At 52.0% G+C, this 16,377-nt stretch overlaps 1 protein-coding gene across 7 annotated transcripts in view; it reads left to right on the forward strand.

Annotated features, from left to right (window-relative positions):
• LOC132332925 (carbohydrate sulfotransferase 5-like) overlaps window positions 1–9,093 on the forward strand; it is a 20,909-nt gene extending 11,816 nt beyond the window's left edge. Inside the window, exons 1-6 of one of the 7 annotated variants that reach the window (XM_059857663.1) lie at window positions 3,349–3,519; window positions 4,330–4,522; window positions 5,141–5,265; window positions 5,944–6,064; window positions 6,625–7,018; window positions 7,576–9,093. In XM_059857663.1, coding sequence (XP_059713646.1) covers window positions 3,434–3,519; window positions 4,330–4,522; window positions 5,141–5,265; window positions 5,944–6,064; window positions 6,625–6,702 — 603 coding nt within the window. In that variant the 5' untranslated portion in view covers window positions 3,349–3,433 and the 3' untranslated portion in view covers window positions 6,703–7,018; window positions 7,576–9,093. Of the gene's footprint in view, window positions 1–3,348; window positions 3,520–3,581; window positions 3,801–4,329; window positions 4,523–5,140; window positions 5,266–5,943; window positions 6,065–6,624; window positions 7,019–7,575 lie in introns of those variants that run through there. The other 6 variants (XM_059857664.1, XM_059857661.1, XM_059857662.1 and 3 more) reach the window with 6 other exon arrangements.
• The last annotated feature ends 7,284 nt before the right edge of the window (window positions 9,094–16,377 follow it).

Raw genomic sequence — 16,377 nt, forward strand, 5'->3', positions numbered from 1 at the left:
TTCCCTTCTCAATTTCATCTTGCCAGTCCCTCCCCGGTTCCCCAGGAACAAAAATGGAGCTTATGAGGACAAAAGAAATTAAGGAGAGGGAAGCAGCTACTCTTCTATTATTGTCTGTGTTTGAACCGGGGGGGGGATCCCCCTTCACTTGTGGTTTTAAGGGTGTTGATTGAAGGAAAACCTGCCTTTTCCAGGCTGTTAGGGGTATCACAGGGGCGACAGGGAATCCCTGCGTTCTGTTTTAAGGGGAATTGGAAAAATATCGTGGTCGTATTGTGAGCTTGATTTGAAGGTAGCCACCCCATTTTCATCATCCTAAGGTTGAAATTGAGGGGGCAGCCCTGTTGTCCCTCCTTCTCGAGGGTTCGAATTGAGGTCCAAATCCCTCTTTGCCATCAGTTGAAGGCTTTCATGTGAGGAGAACCCCTTATTTTCTGTTATGACAGGGGATGAAACTGAAGGGGAGAACACACATTTATTCGCCCTTGTTGAAGCGAGGTGAGCCCCGCCCGCGGCGTCAGTTTCGGGGTACAATTGCGGGCACCTCCAGCTCTCGCAGCGTTCGCAGGCTTGCGATCGGGCCGCGCCGCTGCATTCGAGGGCGCTTCTTCTGCCCGTGGCCCGGCCCCGAACGTTCCCGCTCGGGAGCCCTCCCGGCACCGCCCGGGCGCTCGCTGAGGCGGGCGGGGAATTTGGCGCGGCGGGGCTGCCGCGGCAGCGCCGGTGCGAGCCGTGCCGGAGCCGAGCGGGGCTGTGCCGGGCCGGCGGGCGGGAGAGGCGGCCCGGGCCCTGCGCTGGCCCGGCCGGTGCCGGCCGCTCTGCCCGCTCCGGGCGCGGGGCTCGGGCGCCGCCGGGGCCCCCTGGGCCCGGTGCCGGCCCCGCCGGGCCGGGGGCTCCGGGGCGGCGCCGCCCCTGCGCGCCGGAGGAGCCGCTGTCCTGCCGGCAGCCGCGCTCCGTCCGTGCCGGCAGCGCGGGCTTCGATTGCTGAAAGTTCTTGGACGTCGTGGTTTCGAGGCGGGTTTTGGGAATCGATTGCATCGGTTCGTTCTGTTTGCAGTTGCTGGATGCTAAGGGATAGGGTGTTTTTCCTGAATGCTGTGGATCTCGGTTCAGGTGGTGATGATAAAGGTTTGTTTTGAATGGAGTTTTGTTGTCGGATTTTTTTTTTTTTGCCGGGGTGTGCGATGTTTTCTAAAGGTGTGCGATGGTTTTTATGGGTCGTAGCGTGAAGTAGAGGTTAGGCGTTTAATTCTGTTGTGGTGGCTTTTAGTAGCGTGAGTGTGTAGCGTTTGTTCTGGTGGGCTTGAGGTAGCGTCAGGTAGTTAATAGCAGCGGGGTTTTAAAGATATTGATAATTGCATTTGTGTTTATCGTCTTACAGGGCTTTCATTTATTTCGTTTGTTCGATTGTAGCGTATGTTTTATTGTTACGGATCATTTGGGAGATATTGTTTATGGCTACGTTTCTCTTTAGGCTTTGTGTTTATTTCTAGGTGGCATTTTTTTTTTTTTTTGATAGATTGAGGCAATATGGGTTTATTCAGTTAGGATTTTTTTGTTGTTGTTGTAAATTTAAGTTTATTTAAATTTAAGTTTTCGGTTGGGTTTTTTTTTTTTTTGGTGGTGCTTTTTTTTTTTTTTTGGCCTTTGATATATTTGGGTGTTGTTTATCAGGGGTTTTTTTTTTGGAACATGGGTATTTATAGGGTGGGTCTTTTTAAGTAGTTTTTTTATTTGGGTAGCTATTTTCTTATTTTGTAGTGGTTGAGATTTCTTTCTGTTTCGTTAATTAGTTCGGTTTTTAAAGTTATTTTTACAGAGTATTGGTTATTCTTTGACTTAGTGTAGAGGTATAATTTTGGTTATTTTTTTAGTAAAGTTCAGGGTCATTGGCACTGTTTGGAGTTTAGTAAGGTGGTTTGAATTTTTCTTCGTCGTTTCTATGATTTGCTGTGTGCGTTTCTATTGGGTTTTCTTTTATATTCGTTGCATTTTTCTGATGTGATGAGAATTGTTACGGCAAAGAGCGTTGTGTGGCTTTTTGCTGGCCGTCGGTTGGCTGGTGGAGGTATCTGGATGCTTTTGGAGGATATTGGTGGGAATTTGATGCTGTTTGTTTTGTCATATTATTTAGGAACTGGATTTTAAATGTAAAATTATAACTATAACGATAATGAAACAAAACAAATATATGTATAAAAATGGGAATAAAACCCCTTAAAATTTAAATATAGACCGAATATATAAAAGTGAAACATGTAACATGAATCATTATATATTACAATAGGCTATTATAATTTTTAATACAGAGTATGATATATGTTTATAGATATATAAAGATATAGATTATAAATAGAAACAAAGCCCCAATCAAAATATAAATATAGAAATGGATGACAAATATATGCAGACATATATAAAAATATAAGATAATTATAAATACAGAATAATAAAAATCGATGCAATACATACTAAAAGTAATACTGTATATATCTTATGATAATATATTATAGGAAATACGTATTGGATATATATAAGTATAGTACATCAATAAGTTATCGTATAATATATAACAAATTATAAATATAAAAATTATAAATATAAAAATATTTTTAAATAGTAAAGCGGGTTTTTTTTTTTGTCAATAGGCAGGGTTTTGATTCTAAAAATTTTAAATACAAATAATATAAAGGTAGAAATCTAAGTATAGAAATATATCATAAATACATAGATATATATAAAATTTTAAAATATAAGAAAAAATTAGTTGTAGCAGTAGATGTGATACATAATAGAAATAATAATTTAAATACTTTTTTAGAATTTTATATATCTTATGTGTAATCATTATTATAATGCATCAAAAGAAACGAAAGAATTATATGTGAATATAATTATAGAAAGTATAAATAAAAATATTTCAATGTCGTCTAAAATAAGGGGGGGTTGTATTTATTTTGTTAGAGACAGGGTTTTTATTTTGAATAATAGAAGTATTATATAAATCTAAATCTAAATAAAGAAATATACAATCAATATAGACAGATATATATATAAAAGCCAAATATAAATAAATATAAACCATAGAAGGAGTAGATGTAATATATTATATAAATTACCTAACACATCAATGTCCGGTATAAAGATGCATGTGAATGTAAACATGAAACATTTAAATATAAAATACATTTAAATGTGGTTTTAAAGAAAGGGCGCTTGTTTCGTTCCTGTTGGGTAAGAGGCAGGTTTTCGGCGTTTATTTCGGAGGATTTTTTGGGGGACGGCAGCCGGTTTTTTGCCCGCCTTCCCCGCCCGCAGCCGAGCGCGGTCCCGCCCCCCGGACGGGCAGCGGCCGGGACGCGTCCGTGCCGAGGCCCGCGCGCGATCGCGCCCTGGGGGGCGGCTCGGCCGGGACGCGCTTGACCTTCCCAAGATGGCGGCCAAAAGGGCGGGAAAAAGGAGCACCGCGGTCTGTATACCAGACTGCCTGCCCGCCGGCCCGGCGGGATTTTCCGTGCGGTATGCAGCGCCGGGCACACGGGCCGTGGGTCAGTGGCGCCGCTGGCGGGCGGGTGGTGGGCGGGCGCCGACAGGCAATGGCACGGACGCCTCTCTCTGCCGGGGACCCGCAGCCGCCGCCGTCCCGGGACTCGGGAGAGGCTCGGCCGGGAGCCGGGTGACCTTCCCAAGATGGCGGCACGAAGGGGGGCGCAGTCGAGGCTCGCGGTCCGTTCGCTGCGCTGCCCGCACGGCGCCCCCGTGGCGGCGCCGGCCCGTCGGGGCTTTCCGCGGTGGTTCCGGTGCGGGGCTGGCGGGCTGTGGGCTCGGCAGCGCCGCGGGCGGGCGGGTTTTGGGGGGCCGCTGACGGGCACTGGCGTGGTGGCCTCTCTTCGCCGAGGTACTCAGGGGGCATCCTCTGCTGCTGGAGGGGGGTTTTGTACTGGGGAAGCTTATTTTATTTTTCCGAATGAAAATAAGCTGCCCGGTATGCCCATGTACACGTCAGTAAAACGCTTGCTTTGGTAGGGAATTTAGTACCTAAAAGTAGGGGGTTTATTTTATTTAAGCGTGGATGAGTCTCCAATGACTCAATAGTCACAACAATGTCAATATTACAGCCAAAATGTCTTAATCAGATAGATGTTGAGGAAAAAAATAACACTGATATTCCTGTGCTGGCACATATCTGCAGCTGGGAAAGAGCAGAGGAACTGCTCTGTGCAGCTGTTAGCAGAAAATTTGGGAAGAACTGCTCTGCATTCAAGTTGAGGATTGATTGGTCAGTGGTGATGTTAACACTGTCAGAATGGCTCCCTCACTCTCCACCAGGCTGCTGTGGCCTCAGAGGCTGCCCCTGCTGACGGCAGTGTGTGTGCAGCCTCTGCTGAGCAGGCCGTGCCATCCCCCCAGAACACCTTATCACAGCAGGGACGGAGATGGAGCCAGCCCAGCACATGGAAATGGATCTCTCCAGCTGAGCACTCAGGTGAAGCGACCAGAGAGCGTGCTCAGCACGAACCAGGTGACCTTCACATCTCCAGGGCTAATGATTCTTGCACCTTCAGAGCCACAGTATCACCCAGCTTTTTTTTCCCCCCCAGGCCTTTATTCACTTCTCAAACAGACGAATGCTCCCCTTGGAGACTGCTGTGCCCTGTGCACTAGAGAGCCTGGCAGGTGACCCCGTTGGAGAGAGGAGGGCAGCTGCCAGCAGGCAGCCCCCAGGAAAACAGGGGAGTTTCAGTGGTTTCTGGAGCCTGAGGAACAGGGAGATGCCCTGAGCTAAGCAGGAGTTAAGCGCAGTCATGCAGAGGCCTGGCTGTTACGACTGAAGGTCGCTTAGTGAATATCGATAGTTTCTGTAGATATTTTTATATCTATAGAAAGAGATAAAAGTAAAAGTAGAATATAGAGCATTGTGCAGGAGAAGAAGAACTCTTTATATAAGATGTGACCTGAGGGGCATCATGCCAGGCTGTCCCTTCCAGACTGGGAAGGATTCGGTGTTTTGTATGGCACGATGGAGAGTTTTGAAAAGTAAGATTTCCTCTTCGGTGCAGGTCCGATGGGCGAGGCCTGGCAGCTTGTGCACTGTCACTGTGCTAACCTGCGTGCCTCTCCTTCCCTCCCTGCTCCGCAGGCACAACACGGGATCAGCAGGGAGAGGTGGGTTTGTCCTGGAGGATCCAGGAGCTCGGCGTGCGTGTCTGAGCCTGCAGCTGCGAGCCGCAGCAGGACCCAAGGTCTGCACACGCCTGTGTACAGGTACTCTCAGAAATGTTGACTGTCCTGACTGAGCCTCAGGAGCTGGCAGTGCCAGCCTGGAGAACAAGAGTAACTTCCAGCCTTTTCTTTTGTCTCCGTGTCCAGTGTTCAGTCTAATTCCTGCTGGGCCTTTGCCCATCACGGTGTGAAATGCTTCAGGGAATAAAGGGGGGAAAAGAAAAAAAGATCAAACAGTGGTCTAAACCTCAGGAGGAAGAAGACATCTGTCAGGACACACTCTTAAGAGAAATGGGATAAAGAATACTTGTTTACTAAATCTTTCATATCTGTAGCTAGTTCAAAGACAGTCAAAGCCAGTCCTTCCCGTTAGAAGGGCAAAAGAAGAACAGAGAAGCCCTCAGCCTAAGCCATTGGAAGCAGCAGCAGCAGCAGCTTTGTGTACTCTGGTGTGGCAGGCATTCCTGGGTTGGCTTTTTTTCTTTTGCATCTAGCACTGGTAGAGGAAAGTTCTTTGCAAGGTGATCGTTCCAGCCTTGTATTGAAATGTGAGGAAAGAGGAGCTTTCTCAGTTGGATTTGGGTTTATTCACGGCACTTGTAAACAGAGTTAAGGTGAAGATAACACGGGCAGGGAGTGTGCCGTGGGTTACCACAAGCGATAAAGGATTTTGGGACGGTGACAAGGCAGTTTCCCCTTCAACGTATTGTTTTTTTCTAGAAGAATTATGCGAGAACAGAAAAGTTGCAATGGCATTGCAGTTCCCTGCACAGAAAATAGCCGGGGAGGTGAAGCACGGCCAAGTGGTGCCGTTCGACTGCGCCCCGACTGGGAGCATCAGGTGAGTGACGAGGACTGAGCCGCTCCCCCCCTTTAGCAAGCACACCAGCAGTGTCAAGCCGGATCACCCTTTTCCAGACCGCTGGCATGTGCTTGGGGACAATAACCTGTACTTTTCACAGCCAAGTCTTCTGAGCCACAGCACCTCCTGCTCTGCGGTGGCCACTGCTCACTGATCCCAGTGAAAACAAACTTGTGTACAGGCACTCTGCAAAATTCCCACCTTAGATGCCACTGAAGCGCAGCTTTGGCTTTCGGGCATCTCCCCTGCAGGCCGTCCCTTGTGTCGTTTCCGCAGAGGATTCCTTGTTAGTTAATCACTTCATTTTGTTTCTAATTTCCAAAGAATATCAGTTGACCTTTACAGCTTCTTCAGTGCTCCCCAAGCTTCATGCCACACCTAAATGCTCATCTTCGCTGCCTGAAGGTCCTTTCTGACCTGAACGATTCTATGACTTTGGTCCGTACTTCAGCTTAAGGGAGAAGCTGCACGTTGATTGGGTTTTGGAGAAAAAGATTTGAACGTCCAGCTGTGAATTGATCTTGTGTTTTGTCTTCCAGGTTCATTCCCATTGTGATCTGCAAATGGCAAATCAGGGTTGTTCTTTATTAAAACCAAAAGCGCTCTCAGAATGTTGATGGAGGTGATGATTGCAGGGGCGATGCTTCTGAAGAATAGCTCCCCCATCTTCCCCAGGGCCTGGGCAGAGAGAGGTGGAGCTCGGAGTCCCCCCAGTCCTCCCGCGGGTGTCGGCGTCTGCAGCGCCATTGGGACGGGATCCACGGCGCAGCTCCCTCCTCCAGAGGCCGAAAGCTCAGCCTCCAGTTTCGTGCAGGGTAATCACCTTTCCAAGGCAATACAAGCACTTCCCAAGAGCAGCTGGTGAAGATGGCGCAGAAGCAAGGACAAGAGTGCAGTGAAAAGTTTGGTGCATCGATCCAGCTTCCGGACATGGTAGGGAAGACACACCGTTTGATAAAACACCAAACACGGTAGTTTTCATTCTTTGTGTTTTTCTGTGCCCCCATTGTGATCACCCCTGGAAGTATTATTTTCGAAAAACATATCTAGGAGAGAAATCGTAACCTGCTTTGCGTCCTTCTGCCTGGAAGGGTTGTGACACAGGGAAGTGAGGAAGGGGCTGGCCGGGGTCAGCCTCTGCTGAGCCTCAGCTCTGGCTGCTGCTCCTGCTTCCCAGGTACACCCAAAAGCTGTCATGATCAAAAGAGCAGGCAGCCCTTCTGTCCTGAGTCACAGGGGCCATTTCTTCCTGAGTGACTCAAGATGGGAAATCATTCTTGGAGCTTCAAAAGAAAAAAAAAAAACAAAACCTCATACAATCATTTGTAAGTGTGTATATATACACATACATTTCCTTCAATGAAGAAGAAAATCTTAGAAATATCATGTCACGTCTGGCTTCCTAGAGAAAATCCTTATCTCTGGGCTTCTGAAATCAAATGTCTGTGCATTTATAGACCACTTCCCCTCTTTTAATGTGCCTCCCACAGTGATCTTCTACCCTGCCCCACGGCAAGAAGAGTTTGGTGATTTTGCTGCTCTGCTCTCTCAAGGGTGTTGCAGGCTGCGTAGCAGGGAGTGAAGCCCTTGTCGCTGCTCATCAGACACTTTCCTACAGAATTCTCCCTGCAGTGATAAAATTAGACTGGTGTTAGTGAGCTGCCAAGTAGAGCAGGTAACATTGGACAAGAATGGTTTCTGAGCTGCTGTTCACTAGCACGTGTTTCCCCTTTCCACCTCCTGGCATGGAGCAGAGAACACGGAGGGGCTGGGACTTGCAATGAAAATGGAAAAGATACTAGACCTGTAACTGGGGCTGTGGCCATCCAGGTGAACTTAAGCAGGGGCTGGCACTGTGGCTGGGGATTGAGGATCTGGACCTGAAATCATGGGGGGCTGGCATATTGATGCTGGGGTGGGCTTTGAGACCCTTGGCTAGGAGCTGAATTGTTGCAGAGCTGGAGCCAAAGCCAAGATGCTGCCCTTCGAAGCCGGACAACCGTCCAGCTGGAGCTGGAAGAACAGAGCTGCCAGTGAAATAAAGCTTGTGGGATTACAGCTGAAAGGGCTGACATCACTGGGCCTGGACTCATCATTGCCCGCCTGGGATCGGGGCTGAACGTGGCACAGGAACCACAGGGCTGGCACAGGCACCGTAGTCTCCTTGCGCCGAAAACACTGCCGGCCCGTGTCACGGGTGAAGGGGCTGGGTATTGTGACTGAAATAAGAATGGGTTGTGTGGAGAGGAACAGGGGGCTGACACGTTGCGCCGAAAGCCCCGTCGATGCCAGGATATTGCCTGGGCCAGGGAGGGCACCTCCTGGCATGGAGCAGAGAACACGGAGGGGCTGGCACTTGCATTGAAAATGGAAAAGATGCTGTGTCCCCGCTGCCGCAGCCTCGGCTGGCGCTGTTGGGGCCGGGAAGGGCGGGCGGGAGCTTCCAGTCGAGGTCCTTGCCGGGATTTCTCCCAGGGAAGCGGGCAGAGGGCTGGGAGCGGGCGGACTCGGCCCCGGCAATGGCGGCGGCGCGAGCCCGGCTTGAGGGGACCGCGGGGGGTCTCGGAGCCGAGTGCGGAGGGAAGGGGCGGGCTGGGATTGGTGGGGCCGGCGCTGCCTCGGGTTGTGATTGGCTGGCTGGCCCGGCCCTGGGGGATAAATAACGTGCGTTGGGGCGGCACCGGCGTCAGTTCGGCGGTGAAGGTGGGAGCGACGAGAGGTGCGCTTGCGCGATTCGAGGAGCGGCGCTGCGCCAGGACGGCACCTCCGCGGCAGCTGCTCCGGGGAGCGCCGGTGAGCACGGATGGGACGCCTGCGGCAGTATCTGGGGGCTGGCGCTGTCCAGTTCTCCCCGCCGCACCCTGCGCGGTTCGGGTAGCCGGGGGCTGGAGTGGTGCAGGCGGGGACCGGCTGCTGTTACTGCTGGGCGGCAACTAGACATTTCGCCGTTTTTGGATTTAAAGTAACGTTCCGAATACCGGGAATAAAACTGGCTTTTTGCGTTTTAATTACTTTATTTTGTTTTTACTTGTAATAACAATGATTTCTTTCTTTATTGCGTTGTTTTATTATTTTGCTCGTTTTTTGGGTTTTTTGTTTGTTTGTTTGTTTGTTTGTTTGTTTGTTTGTTTGTTTGTTTGATGTGCTTTCTTTACTTGATAGCTGATGTTAATTCAGTAAGAGTTGTGGGATTGGGGCTGAAACACCAGTTGTGAGATCAGTGGGGACATAAAGCCCCAGGGTGTGGAATAAGGACTTTGGCATGAGCCAGGCCCGAAACAGCGTGGAGCAGTGGAAATGCTGGGGCTGGATAAATGCCACCGGGAGAAGGGCATGGAGCGGCAGTGCAGGGCCTGCAGGACATGCCTGGGGGTTCCCCTTGGTACCAAGTAGAGGCTGAGTGTGTGGGGGCTCAGAGGCCTCGAGGGCCCAAGAACCAGCCCAAGGGTGCCGTTTGGGATGGGGGAGCAGGAGCCCAGGGGCTATTCCCAGCCCCTGGAGCTGCCTGGGGGGAGGTCAGGGGGTCTTAGTGCAGGTGCTGGGCTGAGGCCTAGGGTGAGGGGGAAGGTAGATGTTGGGCTTCAAGCCTCAAGCGTCCCCAAACTTGGGATCCCATTAGGGTGGATGGGTGGGTGGGTGGGTGGGACAGCTTCTAGAGACATTGAAATGATGGCAGGAACTGATTTGTGACCTTATCAACAGCCCCAAGTGAGAAGCAGAAGCAGCTTTTAGCTGCAGGCAGTAGAAAGCGGAGGAGCTGGAGCTGAGGCAGCAGAGCTGGAGGAGACAGAAATATGGTAGGGTTTGGGGTAAAACCCTTGTGGGGCTGGGATAGGGAATGTGGAGCTGGGAGGTGAACTCCATGGTCGGAGCTGAAATTGCTGTAAGGGCTGTGATCTGAGCTCAAACCACACAGAGCTAGAGCTAAAACAAAGATCCTGCCCTGAGGAGCCCAAGTAGCATTATGTGGAACTCCTGGGGTGATGTGGAGGAAGAAGTGGAATCGAAGAACTGGCAGTGAAATAAAGCTTGTGGGACAAGAGCTAAAACCACTGGGCCACGGAGGGCTCCTCCTGGCATGGAGCGGAAAACAATGAGGGGCTGGCACTTGCAATGGAAATGGAAAAGTTGTTAGGCCTGTAACTGGGGCTGTGGCCATCCAGGTGAACTTAAGCAGGGGCTGGCACTGTGGCTGGGGATTGAGGATCTGGACCTGAAATCATAGGGAGTTGGCATATTGATGCTGGGGTGGGCTATGAGACCCTTGGCCGGGGGCTCAAGCCTTGTAGAGCTAGAGCCAAGGCCAAGATGCTGCCCTTGGAAGCCAAAGAACCCTGCAGCTGGAGCTGCACAGGCACCGTAGTCTCCTTGCGCCGAAAACACTGCCGGCCCGTGTCACGGGTGAAGGGGCTGGGTATTGTGACTGAAATAAGAATGGGTTGTGTGGAGAGGAACAGGGGGCTGACACGTTGCGCCGAAAGCCCCGTCGATGCCAGGATATTGCCTGGCCAGGGAGGGCACCTCCTGGCATGGAGCAGAGAACACGGAGGGGCTGGGACTTGCAATGAAAATGGAAAAGATACTAGGCCTGTAACTGGGGCTGTGGCCATCCAGGTGAACTTAAGCAGGGGCTGGCACCGTGGCTGGGGATTGAGGATCTGGACCTGAAATCATGGGGGGCTGGCATATTGATGCTGGGGTGGGCTTTGAGACCCTTGGCTAGGAGCTGAATTGTTGCAGAGCTGGACGCAAGGCCAAGATGCTGCCCTTCGAAGCCAGACAACCGTCCAGCTGGAGCTGGAAGAACAGAGCTGCCAGTGAAATAAAGCTTGTGGGATTACAGCTGAAAGGGCTGACATCACTGGGCCTGGACTCATCATTGCCCGCCTGGGATCGGGGCTGAACGTGGCACAGGAACCACAGGGCTGGCACAGGCACCGTAGTCTCCTTGCGCCGAAAACACTGCCGGCCCGTGTCACGGGTGAAGGGGCTGGGTATTGTGACTGAAATAAGAATGGGTTGTGTGGAGAGGAACAGGGGGCTGACACGTTGCGCCGAAAGCCCCGTCGATGCCAGGATATTGCCTGGGCCAGGGAGGGCACCTCCTGGCATGGAGCAGAGAACACGGAGGGGCTGGCACTTGCATTGAAAATGGAAAAGATGCTGTGTCCCCGCTGCCGCAGCCTCGGCTGGCGCTGTTGGGGCCGGGAAGGGCGGGCGGGAGCTTCCAGTCGAGGTCCTTGCCGGGATTTCTCCCAGGGAAGCGGGCAGAGGGCTGGGAGCGGGCGGACTCGGCCCCGGCAATGGCGGCGGCGCGAGCCCGGCTTGAGGGGACCGCGGGGGGTCTCGGAGCCGAGTGCGGAGGGAAGGGGCGGGCTGGGATTGGTGGGGCCGGCGCTGCCTCGGGTTGTGATTGGCTGGCTGGCCCGGCCCTGGGGGATAAATAACGTGCGTTGGGGCGGCACCGGCGTCAGTTCGGCGGTGAAGGTGGGAGCGACGAGAGGTGCGCTTGCGCGATTCGAGGAGCGGCGCTGCGCCAGGACGGCACCTCCGCGGCAGCTGCTCCGGGGAGCGCCGGTGAGCACGGATGGGACGCCTGCGGCAGTATCTGGGGGCTGGCGCTGTCCAGTTCTCCCCGCCGCACCCTGCGCGGTTCGGGTAGCCGGGGGCTGGAGTGGTGCAGGCGGGGACCGGCTGCTGTTACTGCTGGGCGGCAACTAGACATTTCGCCGTTTTTGGATTTAAAGTAACGTTCCGAATACCGGGAATAAAACTGGCTTTTTGCGTTTTAATTACTTTATTTTGTTTTTACTTGTAATAACAATGATTTCTTTCTTTATTGCGTTGTTTTATTATTTTGCTCGTTTTTTGGGTTTTTTGTTTGTTTGTTTGTTTGTTTGTTTGTTTGTTTGTTTGTTTGATGTGCTTTCTTTACTTGATAGCTGATGTTAATTCAGTAAGAGTTGTGGGATTGGGGCTGAAACACCAGTTGTGAGATCAGTGGGGACATAAAGCCCCAGGGTGTGGAATAAGGACTTTGGCATGAGCCAGGCCCGAAACAGCGTGGAGCAGTGGAAATGCTGGGGCTGGATAAATGCCACCGGGAGAAGGGCATGGAGCGGCAGCGCAGGGCCTGCAGGACGTGCCTGGGGGTTCCCCTTGGTACCAAGTAGAGGCTGAGTGTGTGGGGGCTCAGAGGCCTCGAGGGCCCAAGAACCAGCCCAAGGGTGCCGTTTGGGATGGGGGAGCAGGAGCCCAGGGGCTATTCCCAGCCCCTGGAGCTGCCTGGGGGGAGGTCAGGGGGTCTTAGTGCAGGTGCTGGGCTGAGGCCTAGGGTGAGGGGGAAGGTAGATGTTGGGCTTCAAGCCTCAAGCGTCCCCAAACTTGGGATCCCATTAGGGTGGATGGGTGGGTGGGTGGGTGGGACAGCTTCTAGAGACATTGAAATGATGGCAGGAACTGATTTGTGACCTTATCAACAGCCCCAAGTGAGAAGCAGAAGCAGCTTTTAGCTGCAGGCAGTAGAAAGCGGAGGAGCTGGAGCTGAGGCAGCAGAGCTGGAGGAGACAGAAATATGGTAGGGTTTGGGGTAAAACCCTTGTGGGGCTGGGATAGGGAATGTGGAGCTGGGAGGTGAACTCCATGGTCGGAGCTGAAATTGCTGTAAGGGCTGTGATCTGAGCTCAAACCACACAGAGCTAGAGCTAAAACAAAGATCCTGCCCTGAGGAGCACAAGTAGCATTATGTGGCACTGCTGGAGAGATGTTGAGGAAGAATTGGGACAGAAGAACTGGAAGTGAAATAAAGCTTGTGGGACAAGAGCTAAAATCACTGGGGCCGGGGTGGGGACTGCAGTGCTGCAGCATCAATCACTGCTCAAAGGGATACTCACTATACATCTGGAGAGTAATCATAGATTAGGATACAAAACGATAAAGCTGGAAATACAATAACGTCTGCCAGAATGGGGTGAGAATAGTGTTTCTGGACCTGAAGGTAAAACCTCACAACTGCACCCAAATCCAAAACCCAGTTGTCTCAACCCGGAGCAGATTTGTCTGGGGCAGCTAGAGATGGAAGGAGAGAGCTGGTGGTGAAATAAAGCTTGTGGGTCAACAGCTGAAATCACTGGGGCTGGGAAAGGGGAACTGTGGGGTTGGGATTGAGATTGCACATGGGATGGGAGCTGTAGGGCTAACATGGAGATGGTAGGATTTAGGTGCTAAACTCTCTGTAGGCCTCTCATACCGATGCTGGTGTTGGGTGTTGTGACTGAAGGTAGAACGGGTTATGCAGAACAGAAAAGGGGGCTACAGCCTTGCGCCGAAATACCCCGTTGATGGCAGGATACTACCTACTGCCCTACTACGCCGCAGAGATCTAGTGGAAATCACTGTGGGGCTGGGAAGGGGATGGCGGGGCTGCGACATTAAATGAAAATGGAAAAGAAACTATGAGACAGAGAATGGGGCTCTTTGAATTGTGTGAAAAGAGGCAGAATCTGTGAAGCTGCCAGGGATTGCGGGGCAAGAGATAAAATCATGGCGTGTCTGGGACCGGGACTGAAGATGGCACAGGAACCCTAGGGCTGGCACAGAAACCGTAGTGTTCTTGCGCCAAAAGAACTGTAGGCCCGTGTCACGGATGAAGGGGCTGGGTATTGTGACTGAAATTAGAATAGGTTGTGTGGAGAGGAAAAGGGGGCTGACACGTTGCGCCTGAAAGCCCCGTCGATGCCAGGATATTGCCTGGGCCAGGGATGGCACCTCCTGGCATGGAGCAGAAAACACTGAGGGCCTGGGACTTGGAATGAAAATGGAAAAGATACTAGACCTGTAGATGGGGCTGTGGCCATCGAGGTGAACATATGCAGGGGCTGGCACCGTAGTTGGGGATTGAGGATCTGGAGCTGAAAGCATGGGGGGCTGGCATATTGATTCTGGGCTGGGCTTTGAGACCCTTGGGCGGGGGCTCAAGCTTTGCAGAGCTGGAGCCAAAGCCAAGATGCTGCCCTTTGAAGCTGGAGAAGAGTGCTGGCAGTGAAATAAAGCTTGTGGGTCAGCAGCTGAAAGGGCTGAAATCACTGGGCCTGGACTCATCATTGCTTGTCTGGGATCGGGGCTGAACACGGCACAGGAACCACAGGGCTGCCACAGGCACCGTAGTGTTTTTCTGCCTAAATCACTGTGGGGCCCGTGCTATGGTGAACGTAAAATAGGTTGTGTGGAGTGCAAAAGGGGGCTGCAGCCTTGCACCAGAAAGCCCTGCTGATGGTAGGAGATCGCCTAGGTCTGTGATGGCACCTCTAGGGATCGAGCGGAATTCACTGTGGGGCTGGGGCTCTAACTGAAAACGTAAAAGATCTTATAATGCTCAGAATGGGGCTCTTGGCCTTGAGGCGAAAAGAGGCACAGTCTGTCACAGTGTCACAAGATTGTTGGGCTGGAGGTAAAAGCATGGGTGAGCTGGCATATTGATGCTGGGCTGGGCTTAGAAGCCCTTGGGCTGGAGCTCAAGTCTTGCAGAGCTGGAGCCACAGACAGATGATGCCCTTTGAAGCAGGAGAAGAGCGCTGGCAGTGAAATAAAGCTTGTGGGTCAACAGCTGAAAGGGCTGAAATCACTGGGCCTGGACTCATCATTGCTTGTCTGGGATCGGGGCTGAACACGGCACAGGAACCACAGGGCTGCCACAGGCACCGTAGTGTTTTTCCACCAAAATCACTGTGGGGCCCGTGCTATGGTGAACGTAAAATAGGTTGTGTGGAGCGCAAAAGGGGGCTGCAGCCTTGCGCCAGAAAGCCCTGCTGATGGTAGGAGATCGCCTAGGTCTGTGATGGCACCTCTAGGGATCCAGTGGAAATCACTGTGGGGCTGGCATATTGATGCTGGGCTGGGCATAGAAACCCTCGGGTAGGAGCTCAAGTCTTGCAGAGCTGGAGCCAAAGCCAAGATGCTGCCCTTTGAAGATGGAGAAGAGCGCTGGCAGTGAAATAAAGCTTGTGGGTCAACAGCTAAAAGGGCTGAAATCACTGGGCCTGGACTCATCATTGCTTGTCTGGGATCGGGGCTGAACACGGCACAGGAACCACAGGGCTGCCACAGGCACCATAGTGTTTTTCCGCCAAAATCACTGTGGGGCCCGAGCTGTGGTGAACGTAAAATAGGTTGTGTGGAGCGCAAAAGGGGGCTGCAGCCTTGCGCCAGAAAGCCCTGCTGATGGTAGGAGATCACCTAGGTCTGTGATGGCACCTCTAGGGATCCAGTGGAAATCGCTGTGGGGCTGGAAATTGGACTGTGGGGCTGGGGCTCTAAATGGAAACGGAAAAGAACTTATAATGCTCAGAATGGGGCTCTTGGCCTTGAGGCGAAAAGAGGCACAGTCTGTCACAGTGTCACAAGATTGTTGGGCTGGAGGTAAAAGTATGGGGGGCTGGCATATTGATGCTGGGCTGGGCTTAGAAACCCTCGGGTAGGAGCTCAAGTCTTGCAGAGCTGGAGCCACAGACAAGATGATGCCCTTTGAAGCAGGAGAAGAGCGCTGGCAGTGAAATAAAGCTTGTGGGTCAACAGCTGAAAGGGCTGAAATCACTGGGCCTGGACTCATCATTGCTTGTCTGGGATCGGGGCTGAACACGGCACAGGAACCACAGGGCTGCCACAGGCACCGTAGTGTTTTTCTGCCTAAATCACTGTGGGGCCCGTGCTATGGTGAACGTAAAATAGGTTGTGTGGCGCGCAAAAGGGGGCTGCAGCCTTGCGCCAGAAAGCCCTGCTGATGGTAGGAGATCGCCTAGGTCTGTGATGGCACCTCTAGGGATCCAGTGGAAATCACTGTGGGGCTGGCATATTGTTGCTGGGCTGGGCTTAGAAACCCTTGGGTAGGAGCTCAAGTCTTGCAGAGCTGGAGCCAAAGCCAAGATGCTGCCCTTTGAAGATGGTGAAGAGCACTGGCAGTGAAATAAAGCTTGTGGGTCAACAGCTGAAAGGGCTGAAATCACTGGGCCTGGACTCATCATTGCTTGTCTGGGATCGGGGCTGAACACGGCACAGGAACCACAGGGCTGCCACAGGCACCATAGTGTTTTTCCGCCAAAATCACTGTGGGGCCCGTGCTATGGTGAACGTAAAATAGGTTGTGTGGCGCGCAAAAGGGGGCTGCAGCCTTGCGCCAGAAAGCCCTGCTGATGCTAGGAGATCACCTAGGTCTGTGATGGCACCTCTAGGGATCCAGTGGAAATCGCTGTGGGGCTGGAAATTGGACTGTGGGGCTGGGGCTCTAAATGGAAACG

This window comes from Haemorhous mexicanus, chromosome 12 (assembly GCF_027477595.1).
Source record: "Haemorhous mexicanus isolate bHaeMex1 chromosome 12, bHaeMex1.pri, whole genome shotgun sequence".
Classification (NCBI taxonomy): domain Eukaryota; kingdom Metazoa; phylum Chordata; class Aves; order Passeriformes; family Fringillidae; genus Haemorhous; species Haemorhous mexicanus.